The sequence below is a fragment of the Rhynchophorus ferrugineus genome, unplaced genomic scaffold (genome assembly GCF_030347505.1).
Source record: "Rhynchophorus ferrugineus isolate W39M unplaced genomic scaffold, kcgeb_rfMv2 rfM9, whole genome shotgun sequence".
Lineage (NCBI taxonomy): Eukaryota > Metazoa > Arthropoda > Insecta > Coleoptera > Curculionidae > Rhynchophorus > Rhynchophorus ferrugineus.
Window position 1 is genome coordinate 29,126,942 of NW_027472588.1, and position 16,486 is coordinate 29,143,427.

General features: G+C 30.3%; 4 protein-coding genes across 4 annotated transcripts in view; 2 read left to right on the top strand and 2 right to left on the bottom strand.

The window, feature by feature from the left end:
• The first annotated feature begins 308 nt into the window (after positions 1-308).
• Tmem18 (Transmembrane protein 18) lies at positions 309-3,295 on the top strand. Its single transcript, XM_076414264.1, has 4 exons — positions 309-491; positions 1,888-2,005; positions 2,111-2,259; positions 2,405-3,295. Exons 1-4 carry the CDS (start codon positions 429-431, stop codon positions 2,522-2,524), a joined length of 450 nt encoding a protein of 149 aa, XP_076270379.1. The 5' UTR covers positions 309-428; the 3' UTR covers positions 2,525-3,295.
• Positions 3,296-5,798: 2,503 nt separating this feature from the next.
• Positions 5,799-9,349, bottom strand: LOC143203224 (kinesin-like protein KIF11). The gene is made up of 9 exons (XM_076415369.1): positions 9,187-9,349; positions 8,822-9,104; positions 8,603-8,763; positions 7,174-8,548; positions 6,826-7,086; positions 6,633-6,770; positions 6,279-6,581; positions 6,160-6,222; positions 5,799-6,097 (listed from the first exon to the last, which is right to left on the bottom strand). Exons 1-9 carry the CDS (start codon positions 9,255-9,257, stop codon positions 6,023-6,025), a joined length of 2,730 nt encoding a protein of 909 aa, XP_076271484.1. The 5' UTR covers positions 9,258-9,349; the 3' UTR covers positions 5,799-6,022.
• A 471-nt stretch (positions 9,350-9,820) lies between these two features.
• On the bottom strand, positions 9,821-11,260 carry mEFTs (elongation factor Ts, mitochondrial). The gene is made up of 5 exons (XM_076414265.1): positions 11,170-11,260; positions 10,859-11,011; positions 10,548-10,799; positions 10,342-10,495; positions 9,821-10,287 (listed from the first exon to the last, which is right to left on the bottom strand). Exons 1-5 carry the CDS (start codon positions 11,170-11,172, stop codon positions 9,917-9,919), a joined length of 933 nt encoding a protein of 310 aa, XP_076270380.1. The 5' UTR covers positions 11,173-11,260; the 3' UTR covers positions 9,821-9,916.
• Dhc36C (Dynein heavy chain at 36C) overlaps positions 11,092-16,486 on the top strand; it is a 70,341-nt gene continuing 64,946 nt past the window's right edge. Inside the window, exons 1-5 of the mRNA XM_076414266.1 lie at positions 11,092-11,140; positions 11,321-11,578; positions 11,696-11,922; positions 14,974-15,275; positions 15,335-15,638. Coding sequence (XP_076270381.1) covers positions 11,347-11,578; positions 11,696-11,922; positions 14,974-15,275; positions 15,335-15,638 — 1,065 coding nt within the window. The 5' untranslated portion in view covers positions 11,092-11,140; positions 11,321-11,346. The remainder of the gene's footprint in view (positions 11,141-11,320; positions 11,579-11,695; positions 11,923-14,973; positions 15,276-15,334; positions 15,639-16,486) is intronic.

Consider the following 16,486-nt stretch of genomic DNA (forward strand, 5'->3'; position numbering starts at 1 on the left):
AAGATACATGACTTTTAATGACAATGAAGTAATTATAATCAAAGAAGTGGAATATGTAACGTTTACTTAAATTTAATGTTGTTAAATTTTATATCAGGATAGAAATTTGACCCAAATACCTTCGAATAAAAAATAATTGAGTGTTCATTAAGTACAATTGAAATATTTTAACTCAAATATAGAATATAACTAAACCAAATATTACAGCATCAGTAACTAATTTTAATGTAATTATGTATAATTATGCAACTTACAAAATACTGTGTTCTGTAATAATGATTGCATATATACAGAATATATTTGTAATGTGGCCTGTCAAAAGATTATAATCACTTTTAAGTAAAACATAACAAATGTGTTAAAATTTACTTTAGATTTTTGTATTTTGTTTTCTGTTTAGTTTTTGAACAAAAACATCTTAGTGTAAAATGAGCGATCCTGATTTTATCGATTTCACTAAATTTGAGGGATTTCTGTCGTTCCTGGCTAGTGTAAGTACAATTAAAATGTATTTCGTTTTAGTTTTTTGCAATCCCAGTATTGTATTTCAAAAATCAGTAAACCGGTTTGTTTCGAACATATTTTAAAATGCTAAAATAAAACGCCGAGCCGTTGGAAAAGTTTGCAAAAATAGTTGTTTGTAGCTCATAAACAAATCAAAATAGTCATATTATAAACCAAGTTATAAAAAAAACATTAAAATTAATTCAATATTAGAGCTGTTTAGTAAATGATTTTTGACCTTATAAAATTATACATTCGTTATGGTAATAACTGATTTAATCAAAAAATTAAAAAGTGTAAAGTTTAATTATCCTTTTGTTAGTACTGAAAAATAAATTTTCATATTATTTGTTAAGTATAAGCTTATTTTATTATTTTCTTAACTCGGTGGACCTTGTTTACAGATGCAGTAATAAATCAGCAATACAGTTCTAAAAATAAATATTCTGTTTTCGTCGGAAAATCTATATTGACTAGTTTATTAAATTTTCTTGAATTCAACTAACTTATTGGTGAAAATCTATTATAAAGAATATATAATAAACATATTTATATTTGACAGCTTTGTTATCATGTTCCCATGTTTAGATAGAAACAATGATACGATTTTTTTTATTTTCTATTGGTGTGGGGTGATTAAGACCAATAATCTGAAGATCATTTATATTTGTATATATATTTAATCCTTTACGACGTTGATATGACATGTAAAAATATATAAAAATATATGTTAAATTGATAAATAGTTGTTGAACTGATAGATATCAAAGATGTTCTTGTTACTAATTTTTCACTGTGTCCTTACATTTTTCTTTGCTTATAAAATGAATAACATGACTTTAATAAATACAAAACTGTCAAAGTTAATTAACATTTACCATATTGTCTCAAGGTAATTTTTAGTTTTTTTAAGGTAATGTAGTACATGGCCTTTCAAAGCCTTAAACTTAAAATAACTTAATTTATTGATATTACTATTTATTAATAAAATGAATTATCTTAGCATTATACTATTATATGTAAGAGATATACAATAATTAGTGAGTGATTAGAAATAAAATAATAGCAACAAACAGGGCCTTTTGAAGGGAAGATTGATAGAGCAAAACCAATATGTTGAATTAAGTAAAAAACGATTTATTGGAGATAAGAAAGGAAAAATACAAAATAAAGTAAAAGATCAAAGATCATGGAATGATTTTGAGCTGTGTGAGAGCAGAATAATCCAGTCCAAAGTGTTTAGAAAGGCAGTACTCTTTCGTGTCATATTAAGCTCATTATTTATTCATTTATTATATATTAAATGAATTGAAAAAAATCTTTAAAAATATTTATAATACTGATGAATTCTAATTAAAAAGTAACTAAAAATATTTTTTTCAGATCGATTGGAAGGACCCTTGGTTGATTGCCCTTTTTATTTTCCATTTTTCCATTTTTATGATGGCAATTTTGACTAGAAATTATGGCAATTTCCAAGCAGTTTTATTTTTCATTCTCTGTAAGTAGACACGCTTTGTTTTAATGCAACTAGTTCTGATTTATTATGTGTATGTTTTGTAACATTACTAATATTTAGTTTTTATATAATTGTTTATATCCACAGTATTGCTGGTGTATTTTTCTGAAAACATAAATGAGTTGGCCTCTACAAATTGGAAGATATTTTCTAGACAACAATACTTTGATAGTAATGGTCTCTTTATATCAGTGGTTTTTTCTATGCCAATATTGATCAACTGTATGCTGATGGTGGTATGTATTGGCTATTATTTATGTAATTTAAAAAATATAGCAAAAAGGTTTAGTTCTCTTTTATTGTTCAAATCATTTTAAAGGAAATATCTGAACACTAAATGCACACTGAACATTTTTTAATTAGACTTATTCTTTTTCACAGGGAAGTTGGTTGTATCAATCTACTCAACTAATGACAACTTTAAAAACAGCCCAACTGAAAGAGCGACTTAGAAAAGAAAAAAGACTGAAAGAAACTCAAGAAAAAACGAAAAATGACTAAAACTTTGAAATTTAGAAGCATTTAGAGTGATAACAAAAGACTTAAGTTACCATAATACATTTAAGGCCATTACTACTTTATAGTAAAGTGTGATACATATATCGATGCTTAAGGGACTTCTTGAAACGAATCTTGGGATTTTAGGAGATCATTTTCTTTCTGTACATATATAAGAAGTTAATAGGAATAAGGTTTTTATGATGTTAAAACTTTTTTAGGTAAATCAATTTGTGGGTCCATATTTATTTCATATTTTAAAAATTGTTTTGTATTTTTAAGATTTAATAGGTTTCTTTCAAGGTCTAATGTGGATTTAATGTCTGTAGTTTAAGTCCTATTTTATATAAAAAAAAATAAATGTTGTGCTAGAACATCTGTAAATTTACTTTTATTTTTCAAAAAAATATTCATAAAAGAACTTTGGGCTTAATTTAGAAATTATTTAAAAATATGGACCAACTTCATAGTCATATGTTAAACTTTAATATAATTAGAGCCTATTAAAATAATAATTAAAAAATGTGATTTGTAAAGGTCAGTCACAATGGTTACTTGAATTATGCTGGGTAAAGAATGAGGAAAAAGTGTCTTAACATTTGTTGAAATATTTTTAATATACAGCCTATGTGTAAAATTATAATATCCATGTTTGGTAACTAGTCAAAACAGATTTGGTAAGTCTAGTCAATATATTTTTATTTTAAATTAGCGTATTTTGTAAATATAAATCTAATAAAGACATTAAATAAACTGAAAATATTTTATTCAAAATAGTATTTTAATTATAGCCCCTGCAACTTGTAATTAGATTGTTAACAGAATTGTTAAAGTCACATTTAAGTTAATTTAAATTACACAAAACTAAATTAAATAGAAATAATATTAAGCAATAAATAATTAACTTTTATTTACAACTTTGATGAAAAATCTAGGTGTAAAAATTCGTTATTAAGGCTAATGACTTTACTGTAAGTCTACTTATTACTTGCTAACCAAGTAATAAATGGGAGTTCTCTTTCTCGAATTACAAGTGATGATAAAAAGTGGATTTGGTATACTAACTGGAAACAAAAATCTTGTGTTATTCTCAAGATTATCGACACTAAAACTCGCCAAAAAAAACTACAGTTAAGTATGTCGAAATTAACAAAGAGAGGCGTATTGCAAGCTGTTAAAACCACATGAAAACATCGTCGCCGAGGTCTAGCTATAATTTTGCATTACCATGCTCGATCACATATTGTTAAGTGATTTGAATGATACATTATTCTTGCCTGTAGATCTAGTACACAACTAAAGTACTCACCAGATATACCATCGTTTAATTATCATTTGTTTAGAACAAGATGCAAGACATGGCGTGGCTAATACTACTAATGGTTTGTGGAAAATAAAATTAAGTGATTAACCGAATGATCTCAAAGTTATTAAGGAGATTCCGGAAATATCGGTGTTAAAAATGAGTCGGGTTACGATCTAATGAATATAGTAGCATATAAATAGCTGCCGAAGAACGTACTAACGCTTGCACGCCTTTATTCTATGTTATATCTATTTAACGTTATACTGCGTCTTACCTAGACAAATGAACCAGATTCTCAAACTCGATATATGTGATTTTTACTTCAGGGTAGGATACAGTGACGAATACACAGAATTAATATATATCCCTTTGGGTATGCTACACCCAGATAATATCTTTGGGTTAATATTGTACCTGTATTATACCAATAATATTCCTTAATATAAAGGAGCTACAGGCAATAACATTAAGACAGGTACAAATAAATTACCTCCACCATTTCCGATTAAATCAAAAAAAGGCCATAATATCTACACACAAATATAAAGTATAAATTTCACTATAGAAAGACAGATTTCAGTAATAAATACCTTCAAAATATTTTCTGATATGGACTCCCCATACCTGGGCATTATAGTGGATGCCAAGAAGAGAAAGTAATGCTTAAAAGAATCGAGTAAATGTTGTATTTGTACGGTTTAACAAAATGCGGCGATTGCTTGAAGAACAATCCTAACTATCTCTAAACAACAAAAGTCCTTTAGAGTATTATCAGCACTTCTTGGTACATAACACAAGAGGATATTCACAAAATCTAAAGATACTTACAGTCAGAACCTCGAAGTGTTAACTTTGAAGCGTGTAAAGCTACATCATGTCTGAAAAAGTGCCGAGTTTTAAAATATGGTAATGTATCGCCATGATATAAATCCATCAAACGCTATTTAAGCTTGGTATTGTGACCTTACGATATGAACTAATTAAAACAAAATTACTATATTGTGGAAACTAGTAATATATGTTCCATGCCCTGTCATGTTCATGATTGTTTTAGGGTCGGCATTTGGTTCTGAGATGAAATACGTCAGTTTATCTCGAAATTTTTTAGAAATTCGATCAATTTTTTTCAACGATTGACCGGTCATTCCAATGTTTATCTATGCAGATCGACATTCATAGCAAATATTTCTTCTAAATGTAAATTCTTTTTTTATAGATCTAGGAGGCCACTCGCGGCAAGAGCTTGTTATAAGATTTTAAACCACTGTGTTGAACTCTACGGCTCTAAAATTTTCTTCAGGTCGTCACATCTTCATGGGTGAAACGACTTCAAGTATTTTAGAACAGGTTCCTTGGGCGAATCTTGAATTTTTCCCGGTTCATTAGCAAATCCCAAAAGCATCCCAAAAACACTCGCATTCCAATAGTACCGACATTTATTTCACTGACAATTAATCTGCTTTAATCAACTTTTCACTGACAATTAATCTGCAGGCACTCACAAAATGTTTCCTTCACTAACATCTATTGAGCTGCTCGTTCTTTTTATCGTAAGCATAATTAATGCCCCAGTTGGCGATTTTAGTAGGTAAGAGCCCTACATATCTTAATAACCCTCGTTTTAGATTTAATTTGTAAATGTTTTATGGCAATAAAATATTTTATTTTTTAACGTATTTTCTATTACTTTTTCCTACTTCTCTGATAACGTTTAGAGGCTATTCAAGAGTTGGCTAGTTTTTATAAATGTATGTTGCACTGTTAGATTATTTAGTAACAATAAATATTATTTGACAATAACAAAACAAATTGAAAGAACTTTATATAAAGTATATAAACTTTTAAGTTTCCTAAAAATGACAACTACCGTAAAAATTTCAGTTCAAACCCAAAGTTCATTCAAGGGTCTAGTAAGAGAAAAAGGCAGATACACCAAGTAGTGATATTACCACTTGTAATAAATGAAAAACATTTAATAAATACGTATTTATTGAACCATATATTCGAATTTTGTTCGACTGAATAGGATCCGTGAAGAACAACGACATTTTCGAAAACATATATTTTGGTCCAATGCAATTGCACACTATAAAAGCTATTATTTCAAATATATATAAAACATTAATATAAAATTACACGATAAATACAAATGTATGTTAGAGGGGATACACACTTAGAATCTTAAATTATAATAGTTAATTATGTGATTTGTTGCTGCAGTTCAATGATTCACTATGCCGGCTATGATCTTCAATTGAATTAATTGAATCCTGCAAAGTTAGCGAGTTAAGTAAGTATAATACGGTTTTTAAATGTTACTTCAATAACTTACATCCTCTAATGGTAATATGGAGTCAGTCGAAATGTTTAGGTGAAATGATTCATTCTCAACATTCTGCAAAGAAAACACCATTTAGAAACCATAATTAACAACAGAGCAATGAGACTTACTTTTGAGAATTCCTCTTTAAATCGTTTTACTAGAACGTCCCTGGGTAAAGTACCTTCGCCTACCCTTTTTGGCAAATTGAGGGCGTTTTGTTTGGGAGTGTCACCACCCCTCTTGACTGGGATAATATTCGTCATTATGTCCTGATTTATAATATTATCCATATTTTTCAATAAAGTTTCTGAAGTAGTTAAGTGAGTGTCTATTTGCTCCATTAATATATTAGAATCCCTTATTGCTTCTTCTACTTTCGTAGTGACGTCCATACTATGAGATTGTATAACATCTAAGTTATTTTTTTCAACCTAAAATAACCATTATAAGTTTGGAACAATTTTGTCTCAGTTTTAATATACCTTAACGATATGTTCTTTAATTTCTTGACAACTTGATATCAATTCAGATTCAAACTTAAGGCATCCGTCTCTATGCGAATCTAACGAAATTCGATTTTCTTTTAACTTATCAGATATAACATTCGTTGTTCTTTGTATCTGAAATATTCCGATTTGTAACTAATATATGCTTGACATGGACAAGTTGACTTACCTCACTTATACCTTGTTCAATATCAGCACGTTGCTCATCTAAGCAGTTATCGGTTTCTTTTAATACATTGGAATTGTCTACGGCGTTTATAATGAAATCGAGTTCCTGTATTCGGTTTTTTGTTATGTCTGTGAACCTTTCCAGATCTTGTAATACTTTTTCTTCATTTTGCCTTTGTTCTTTTAACCTTTTGTAGATATTAGATAATAGATCAGAAGCCGTTCTCACTTGAGAAGCATATGTATGATTATACGTTTTAAACTGGAAAAAATGGCTTTAAAAAATATTTTCTATCAGTATGTATATTAAAGATAAAATTATCATGACTAGTAATTAAATTTAATTTACCTTCGTTGAAACACTTTTACATGTCTCAGATTGAACATCCACAAAGCCTAGCATTGCATCAATTTTCTTTTGAGACTCCTCAACAGATGTATTAATACCACTAACTTTCTCAGTGATGAAATCAGTGTTTTTCGTGAATATGTTATCAATACTGGTCATGGTGTCACTTTCAAAATTTAGTTTTAAAGCTTGTACCGCATCACTTTGAGCAATTTTAATTGAATCAAGGTTTAATTTCAAGTTACTTAATGAACTAGTTGTGATATTTCTCAAAGCCTCTTCCTCATTTAATGAAGCTGCTATATTTTGACTTAAAGTATTTCCTTTTTCTTTAATTATCTTCTCATTTGTGTAATTATTATAATACTGATTTTCCAACTTTTTTTGTAAAATATCTTGATTACTAGATAATTTTTTAGTTGTTTCAAATAGCTCTTTAGCCTTCATAGATGTTTCAGTTGCTGTGTGAGCATAGTATTCTGAAACATATTGCTCTTGTTTTAAATTAACATTCATTTTACTTAGCATTGTTTTGGCCTTATCAATTATTTTATCTTTAGTTTTACAAACATTCATTACTTGGTCAAATTCCTTGATCTTCTTTTCACGAATAATTTCTAAATCTGAAACCTTTTTCTTCATCTCTTCTATGACTTCATTTTTTAAAGTTAATGTGTAATTAGTAGCCTGGATATCTGTATTCAACTGCTCCCAATTTTCTTTATCAATATAGACTCCAGTTCCTGTTCTTGCTGCTTCGAGATCTCTCTTTAATTTTTCAATTTCATGTCCCATATCCTTAATCATTTGAGTTTTGGTAACTTTCTCATTTACAGTAGGTGTATTTCTTATATCTCTTGCTCTACAAGCATATTCTAAGGTGCTTTGAGTTTCTTCGTAGGAGCTTGAAGAAGGTGATACTGTTGCTATAATACAAGTCTTTGTATTACCTCCTAAGCTGTCTTGTAAAATTCTTGTCAATTTAGAATCCCTATATGGCACATGTTTATTATTTTTTTCCGCTAAGATTTGTATTACTCTACCCAAAGTAAGAAGAGACCTATTAATATTTGCCAGCTCCTGAGCTCTTTTGTCTTTGGCACCCGATTTTGCAATGTTTTCACTACCGGCCAAGTCAACCAGATTTACTTTTCCTGTTTTTAAAACATCTTCTCCTGTTAATGTTACTTCCCTTATATGTACAGTTATAGTAAATACAGTATGAGATCTAGAACTGTGGTTATTCATCAAAGTTGAGGCAGTTTGTCTTTTATGAGTACCTTTTTGCAATAAACCATATATATCTTGACTACTGAACACTGTGATTTCATTTAGTCCTTGAATATACACTGATCCTTTTGAATCATTGAAAAGGCTAAAATAAAAACATTTAGCAAACATATTAAAATAAAATAAAATTACTACTTACTTTAGTGGAGATGGCCGTTCTTCCTCGCTGAGTAAATCTCTAACTTCCTCATTATATAACTCAAGAAAGGAAACACGTACATTAAAATCTACAGCATCCATTAAACCAATTTCATCAAAAATATTAGCTGCTGCCCTGGGAATGCAGCCAGCCAGTTCATCCTGGACACAAATTTTCATAAATTTGATGTTCATGCATATGACAAAATATACAACTTACATTTTTCCAATGTACATTCGAACTTAATGTGGGATCACCACCTGTCATTGTATGTGTCTTCCCTGTTCCTGTTTGTCCATAAGCAAAAACTGTACAATTGTATCCTTCAAGGACATCAGTAATCATTGGGGCTACTACATATGAATATACATCCATCTGGGAACTATCTGGTTGAAACACTCTATCAAAATGATATTTCTTTTCTTTTGTCTGTATTTCTTTTAAAGATACACATGACACTACTGCTCTAACTTTCTTCTCTATTTCATCTTTGCTTAAAGGCCTACAATAACATAATAAAATATATAATTTATATCAAACATTTAATTATAAATTATAAATTAATAACTAAAAATACTATTTACCTAACACGAACCACCACTTTTATATTTTGTGTGGGTGATATTCTTTTCTTCGATTGCCCAGTTAGCGACATCTTTTTCGTAAAAAAATATTTATTCAACAATTTTTTTAACTTCTATGTCTCTACTACAAATATAACTGAATTCCGTTAATTCGAATAAAACTAGTGCGCATGCTCACAAACTTCAACTGTCATAAAAAAATAAAAATATAATATCTTTGAAAATATTAATCCATTTCTAATAAGATTTTTCTATGGTACTTATGTTTATGTTTCCATATACTTATGCAAGATAATAAAAAATATTAACATCTCATAATGGTTTTTAATGATCAAAAATAATTTTAATAAAAATATTTTTTTTTTAACTCGGCCAGTATGCTACTGCCATCTATGAGACTACAGAAATACTTTAGGATAGAAGATTTACATAGAAAAAAAAGATATCTAACATAAAGTAATTTGTATCTTCAAAACAGAAATATTGTAATTATATGAAAATTTCATAACATAGTATATAAAAGAGGGACGTTATTTTGAATAAATAGCAAATAATTTATGTCATAAATTATATTATATATTATTGTAATTTTAACTGATCAAAAGTTTGGGTGTCAGATTTAAAAATACTGAAATTTATAATATACGAATAAATATATTAACATATTTAACAACAGATATTGATTATTACTGAATATAAAAAAAGTCCACTATTTATATTTTAAAAATGTTTACTGACAAGTTTCCACTAATTCCAAAGGTTGGTCACCAACAGTGTTGTGTATTTCTCCACATTCAAATCTTTGGAAATCAATAACTTCAACTTTATTTTCCTCTAAAACATCTTTAATCTTCAGACTATCATCTAACAAATATTCTTGATGAATTAAAGACAATTCTTCTTCTTTATTTTCTGAAGGTTCATCGGTGATTTTTCCTATTTGTTTAGGGGCCATACCAACTATATGCTGACATAAACCTTTACCAATTTCTTGTAAATTCTCTTCTGAATGTGAATTATCTAGAGATTTGAGTGCTACTAGTCCACCAAGTCTTCCTAAATGCACATTGCCTTTAGTATTTCCAGAAGGATGAGCATATCCTTTAAAAATTCTTAGACAATATAGGAAATTACATAAAACAATATATTACCTACCTTCTAGATAAATCCCATTATTAACTTTTAAACAAACTGCTCTTTTTAGAGTAGCATTTTCACCAACATTTCCAATCATTAAAGCCAATTTATCTGCTAATGTTGTACCATCTTCAGTTTTTAAAGATTTTAATTGATTTCCATCTAACCCAATCTGCAATTATAACAATTAATTCAGATATTTACTTAATCTGATGTAATTGTACCTTCATAATATTTTTAGTAGACTTTGGATTATTTCTGGCATAATGCATACAGACTTCAGTTGCTTCTTGAACCATCTCTTGGAACTCCTTATTTCTAGCGACAAAGTCTGTTTCGCAATTTACCTCAACTATTACACCATTATTATTATCAAATGTTACACCAATTAAGCCTTGTGTTGTTTGGCGACCTTCTAGTTTGGTTGCTTTAGACCAACCCAAAGCTTGAGCTTGTTCCCTTAACCAACCCTCAGCCTAGACATTGACAAAACAGTATAAAACTTTGGTAACTACTATCACAACAAAACTCCTACTTTAGTTAGATCATTATTGTGTATCTCCAGTGCTTTTTTACAGTTGGCAAAGGTATATCCTGTTTTCTTTCGTAATGAAGCTAGAGCTGTTTTTTCCACTGCCATTGTAGTAGCTGTTGTATGGAAATATCTGGAGAGATTACGTACTATAATCTAAAAAAAATAAATAAACTAATTAAAAGTTAAATCAATGTTGCATGGTTGTTATGGAAAACAAATTATTTATAAACGGACAGAAATCATAGCAGAATAGAAGATAGAAATTAAAAAACTGCATGAGTAGTAAGTAGTGTCTTTTTATATCTACAAACCATTTTTGTTTTTATTAGTAATTGTTAACAGATCTACACGCAAAACGGTTCGGCAAAATGTTATTACTTAACCTTACTTTGTGACGTTACGTCAATTTTATCGTTGTTAGGCAGGTTTAGCATATTAGGAATATATGAAAACATATTTCAGGTAAAATAGCAAGCTGGTAAAATAGCATGTCGGGTAAAGATGTTGAACGAGATCGGTTGTTAAAGAAAATAGCGGAAAAAAGGGCTAAACTGGAAGCACGATCTGATCTCAATATAAAAATACCTAGACTTCAATTACCTTCCGATTATAATTTTCAGGATAGGTCGATTTTCTCATTACCACCTGAAATATTAAAACCGATTTTAGCATCGGCCCATCCAAAATATCGGAAGAAACTTGCAGCTGAAAAGAAAAAAGGTAATTTGTCCAAAATACACGGAAAAATAACAATGCCTAATAGAGAGCTTTAGCACAAACGTTTCATATCCAAATAAAATATAATCTTGATACAAAATTTGATTCTTGATTTTGCAGCCGCTGAGCAAAAAAATAAACTGAAGTCATATACGGTATTGAGAAAGCAACGTGAAGAATTCAGACAGAAATTAGTTAGTTTAATAACTAATCCAGATAATGAGGTGGTGGACAATGATGACATACCTTCTGCTCAGGAGAAGGAAATGCTTAGATATTATTATTATGTTAAGCACGGGGTAGATACCGTACACGTAGCACCTTTAGACGAGAAAGTTTTAAATAGAGTACGTATTATTACTGTCATTTTAATGGTTTAATTAATTTTAACTTAGTCTGTTCTTACATCAAGCGCTATTCTTACATCAAGCGACAAAATTGTTATATATTTAATAATATAATCAAATATATCGTTTCTCAAATCAACCAATCAATCAAAATCAGCACTTTGTGATAACTAGTGTAAGTAGTGGTAAAAATGATTATGCGATTTACATATTGTATTTCATGCCATAGATAGACAATTATATATAGTCTATTTAAAATAACGATGAACTATCCTATTGCAATTTATAAATTAGTTCCAAATTAGACAATATTTTCCTTCTCATTTATTTCTAGTTAAAAAAAATATATCAATGCTATCTGGTATGACCTAAACAGCCTACAGAAGTGGGTTACTTGTTAAATGTCTGCAAAATTCTTTAAAGTATTAATGATAATAATTATAGGTTATAAACTGATAGAAGTTGTTTTGGTCGATAGAAGTCGCTTTGCTTGTTGTGATAAAATTTAAATCGCTGCTTAATATTTGTGATTAACAAAAATACTGTTACCAAATATAATTTATTTTAACATTATTGTTCTTCAAATGCATATATTATCGACGGACTTGAAACTACAATTAATTATACAGTTACAATAGTTTGTAAGTTGGGGTTGTGTTTTATTTTATGTACATTAAACTCTATCACACCACCTATGAGGTAGAGTTCTAGGTGGTTTTTTTATGTAGTAGTATTCCTTGGAGAACAACAATTTTATGTCCTAGTAATTCCTGTTTCCAGCAGGAAGAACAATATATCTGCCATGAATTATAAATAAACGTTATGACTCATAAAATCTAATCAACTGCTATTCCAACCTTTACATTTTTCAATCTATTTTTGTTGTCTTAACACTATTTTTTATTATCATCTTGCCATGAGTGACCGTTGGGTATATTGGTCCAATTCTGAAATATCAATGTCTCATCTAAATACACATATTGAAATAATAGTCTTCCTTGATTTTATTAACAGGTCAATTGAAAAGTCCCCGGCCTACCACAGTAAAACATATTTTTTGGCAAAATTAGTTTTTATTCAATTTTTTATTCAACATAATTCCCTTCAAGGGTGATAAACTGATTATAGCGACCTTCCAACTTCTCGATACCATTTTTGTAGTACTTTTGTTCCCAGCGAGCATTCTTTTGAGATTTGAGAACAGGAAATAGTCATTGGGGGCCAGATGTGGAGAATACGGTGGATGAGGAAGCAATTCAAAGCCCAATTCATGGATTTTTGCCATCGTTTTCACTGACTTATCACACGGTGCATATCTTGGTGAAGCAGCACTTTCATTTTCTTCAAATGCGGCCGTTTTTCGGCGATTTCGTCATTCAAATGGTCCAATAACGCTATGTAATAGTCGATGTTGATGGTGCTTCCTTCTTGAAGGTAGTCAATGAAAATTATTCCATGCGTATCCCAAAATACGTTTTCCCACGCTTTGGAGCGGGTTCATCGTGTGCAGTCCACTCGGATGACTGTCGATTGGACTTCGGAGTGAAATGATGGAGACATGTTTCATCCATTGTCGACGCAAAACTCAGGTTTATTAGGCTTGATTATCTTTAAACACTGCTCCGAATCATCAAATCGTCGTTGTTTTGGTCAAAAGTGAGCTCGCGTGGCACCCACTTTGCACAGAGCTTTTTCACATCCAAATATTCGTGAATGATATGATGTACACGTTCAGTTGATATCTTTAGAGTGTCTGCAATTTACGGTCATTCAAAATCATTGTGTGGATGGTTTCATCGGTAAAAACCTCTTTTAGGCATCCATTGCGTTCATCGTCTTCGGTGCTCATTTCACCATGTCTAAACTTAGTATACCAATCCTTGACGGTGATTTTCTTGGGACAGTGTCCCGAAACTCGGCGTCAAGCTAAGTTTTTGCTTCATCTGTATTTTTTCCCTTCGAAAGCAATATTTTATCAACATACGAAATTCCTTTTTATCCATTTTTTAACAATAACAAAAGTTGCTTCACTCAAAATACTCTAAATCACAAACTAATGATCCGACATCTGTCAAATTTATACATGCATCTTTTGAGGGTTAGGGCTAACTGGATTTAAATCTAGTAGCGCCATCTATGTGTTAGGCCGGGGTCAATTTTCAATTGACCTGTTATATGTTCTTAAACATTGGATTCTTGTAAATGTTTTTTAATAATGCTTCGTTTTAATTCTTTAAAATTCTGCTAAATTCTGCAAGTTCCATTAGACCTCTTGGTGGGTTATGTTTACATCATTGAAATTCTATATTACCTAACAGTGTATGATACTTTTCAGAACAACAGTTTCCTCTGAATTAATTGTAGTAGATTAGGTTTATATCGAAAAAACTACTCACTGCCTTTATACATTTCATATATCTGATTTCGGATAGAGTTAACATTAAGCTGATCTTGATTCGTCTCCTGCTTCATATGAGGACGGTTTCTTTTCGGTGAATCCAAGAGTATATAATCCAAGAATAAAATGAGGAAAATATTGTTTGATTTAAAACGAATTTACAAGTTGCAGCAGGCAATACATTAAACATCTTGATTCCGTGAGTTCCCTGTGGTTTTGAATAGACTATAGATTGAAATCAGAATTAAAATGAATGAAAACAACTCTTTTTAAATTAGCAGGGTTTGTAAATCTTATCTGCACAGCTGGTTTAAGCCTACCTGCTCTTCTTGGCTTGTTTCTTCGCGAGGTCTTTGATCTTGGGCCCATTTGTGGAGTTTTCATAAATACATTTGCTATATCTTTTGTTGAATGTTTTGTATATTTAAATAACTGTTGCCTTTTTTATGTAGAACGTGAAGCCATTGAAGCAATATTTCCCTCTTGCTCTTGATCATTTTTGTTATTATTTGGTCATTATCAAAACTATGGCGTTGTACTGTGGGCTCCCCATCAAGAAATAAAATTTTTGGAATAATCGTTTTATTACAGATGGTTTACCACGAACATTTTAATTAATGCTGTGTATTTAAATAATTTTTAATGATTTATAGGTGTTATCATTAGTGCCTCGGAAGCTAAGAGTATGGGAGGATACTCTGGCTAAAACCGTCGATGATGTTAAGGAAGATTTTATGATGGCGAATAAAAAAGCCATTATCGATTTCGTTCTGCAAGATTCCGCCTTTACCGCAGCCACCAAAGAACATGACATACCCTTTATACAAGAGAGAAAGGCTATCGGCAATAGTTACAAGCCGTGTTTCGATTATGCGAAAGCCAAAATGGAGAAGAATCTGCACGTTATTAATCCGTGCTTGGCCATTTTGCTTGACCTTTGGTACACCAAGTTTAGGTGAAGCATCTTATAATATTAATGGTTTTATTATAATTAAACAAGCGATGAATTTTAAGGAAACTTCGACTTATCGATATCGGCGAGTTGATGAGTCATCAGGGTGCGTTCGATCTCCAGGAATTCAAGTACGTGGTACAAAGAAGTATAGATCGTTGCAGAGGCGTCCTTATAGACCAGTATTATTATGCGGTGACGGATGTATTTCTGCAAGGGGCTAAAAAGAACAAGCTTCCCGACCCTTCGAAACCGAAACGTATGAAATCGTTTTATAACGCCGTGGCTACCATCATGACCAATCATCTTCAGACATTGTGCTTAAAGTCGCTTTATGACTACATTCAGTATATAATGGATATTAAGGTTAGTAACTTTCATAGTTTATTTAGTTTTTAATAATATTTGGTATTAAGTGTTTGTATGTAATTTGATCAGCTATATCTGTTGTGAATATGCGAAATGTCATTGTAAACAACTGTAGAACAACCTAACCTAACTGTTATATTCGATGGTTTTGACTAGCGTTGGTAACTATCGACCGAAAATAGTCGAAACAGTCGTTAGAATAGAGTAATAGAGAGTCAACTCAATAGGAATCTCTGGCGAAAAGTTTTGCTTTGTCCAACACCCAGATGGGGTTAAGTCGGCTATTCAAGTAATTTGATTGGCCAATTTAAATCTACGTTATAGGCATCTGTAAAAAACATCTCGTTGTGAAGACATTTGATTGGTTCTTGGAAAAAATGGATTTGATTGGACGATAAAGTTTGCCACGCAGGTGCGGCACGTGAGAGCCCTGATGTCACGTTTAGTTGATCGATAAAAATTAAATAAAAATCAATTTAATTTCTGAAATCAATTTATGAATTCAACGAATGAAATATAATCTGTAAAAATAAATATATCTATAAATTATAAATAGTATATATATAAAATCATAAACAAAGAACTTTATAACAAATCAAACTTACTTCTTCAGTCCTTTCCCTTTTCTATATTTGTTTAGTGCCATCATTTTAATCTATTTGAGATCTATTATGGGTTTACCCAAAAGTATATAGCACACCTTATTATTAGTAATATTCTATCTGGAAAATTATTCTGTAGTGTATAATTAAATGGTTTTAATTTTACAATTTTTAAAGATATTTTCAAACATTTTCAAATATTTATTTATATAGCTATATTATTGACGTGGCAATATCTCGGGA

Bases quoted from the DNA above. Each gene is read 5' to 3' on its own strand.
- LOC143203224 (XM_076415369.1), bottom strand. From the start codon at position 9,257: ATGTCGCTAACTGGGCAATCGAAGAAAAGAATATCACCCACACAAAAT. The intron at 9,105-9,186 runs GTAAATAGTATT...ATGTTATTGTAG, and splicing joins AAAGTGGTGGTTCGTGTTAG to GCCTTTAAGCAAAGATGAAA. The intron at 6,223-6,278 runs GTAAGTCTCATT...TTTTCTTTGCAG, and splicing joins TTAAAGAGGAATTCTCAAAA to AATGTTGAGAATGAATCATT.
- mEFTs (XM_076414265.1), bottom strand. The intron at 10,496-10,547 runs GTACAATTACAT...TTATAATTGCAG, and splicing joins CTACTAAAAATATTATGAAG to ATTGGGTTAGATGGAAATCA. The intron at 10,288-10,341 runs GTAGGTAATATA...GAATTTTTAAAG, and splicing joins TAATGGGATTTATCTAGAAG to GATATGCTCATCCTTCTGGA.
- Tmem18 (XM_076414264.1), top strand. From the start codon at position 429: ATGAGCGATCCTGATTTTATCGATTTCACTAAATTTGAGGGATTTCTG. The intron at 2,006-2,110 runs GTAAGTAGACAC...TTATATCCACAG, and splicing joins AGTTTTATTTTTCATTCTCT to TATTGCTGGTGTATTTTTCT. The intron at 2,260-2,404 runs GTATGTATTGGC...TCTTTTTCACAG, and splicing joins TCAACTGTATGCTGATGGTG to GGAAGTTGGTTGTATCAATC.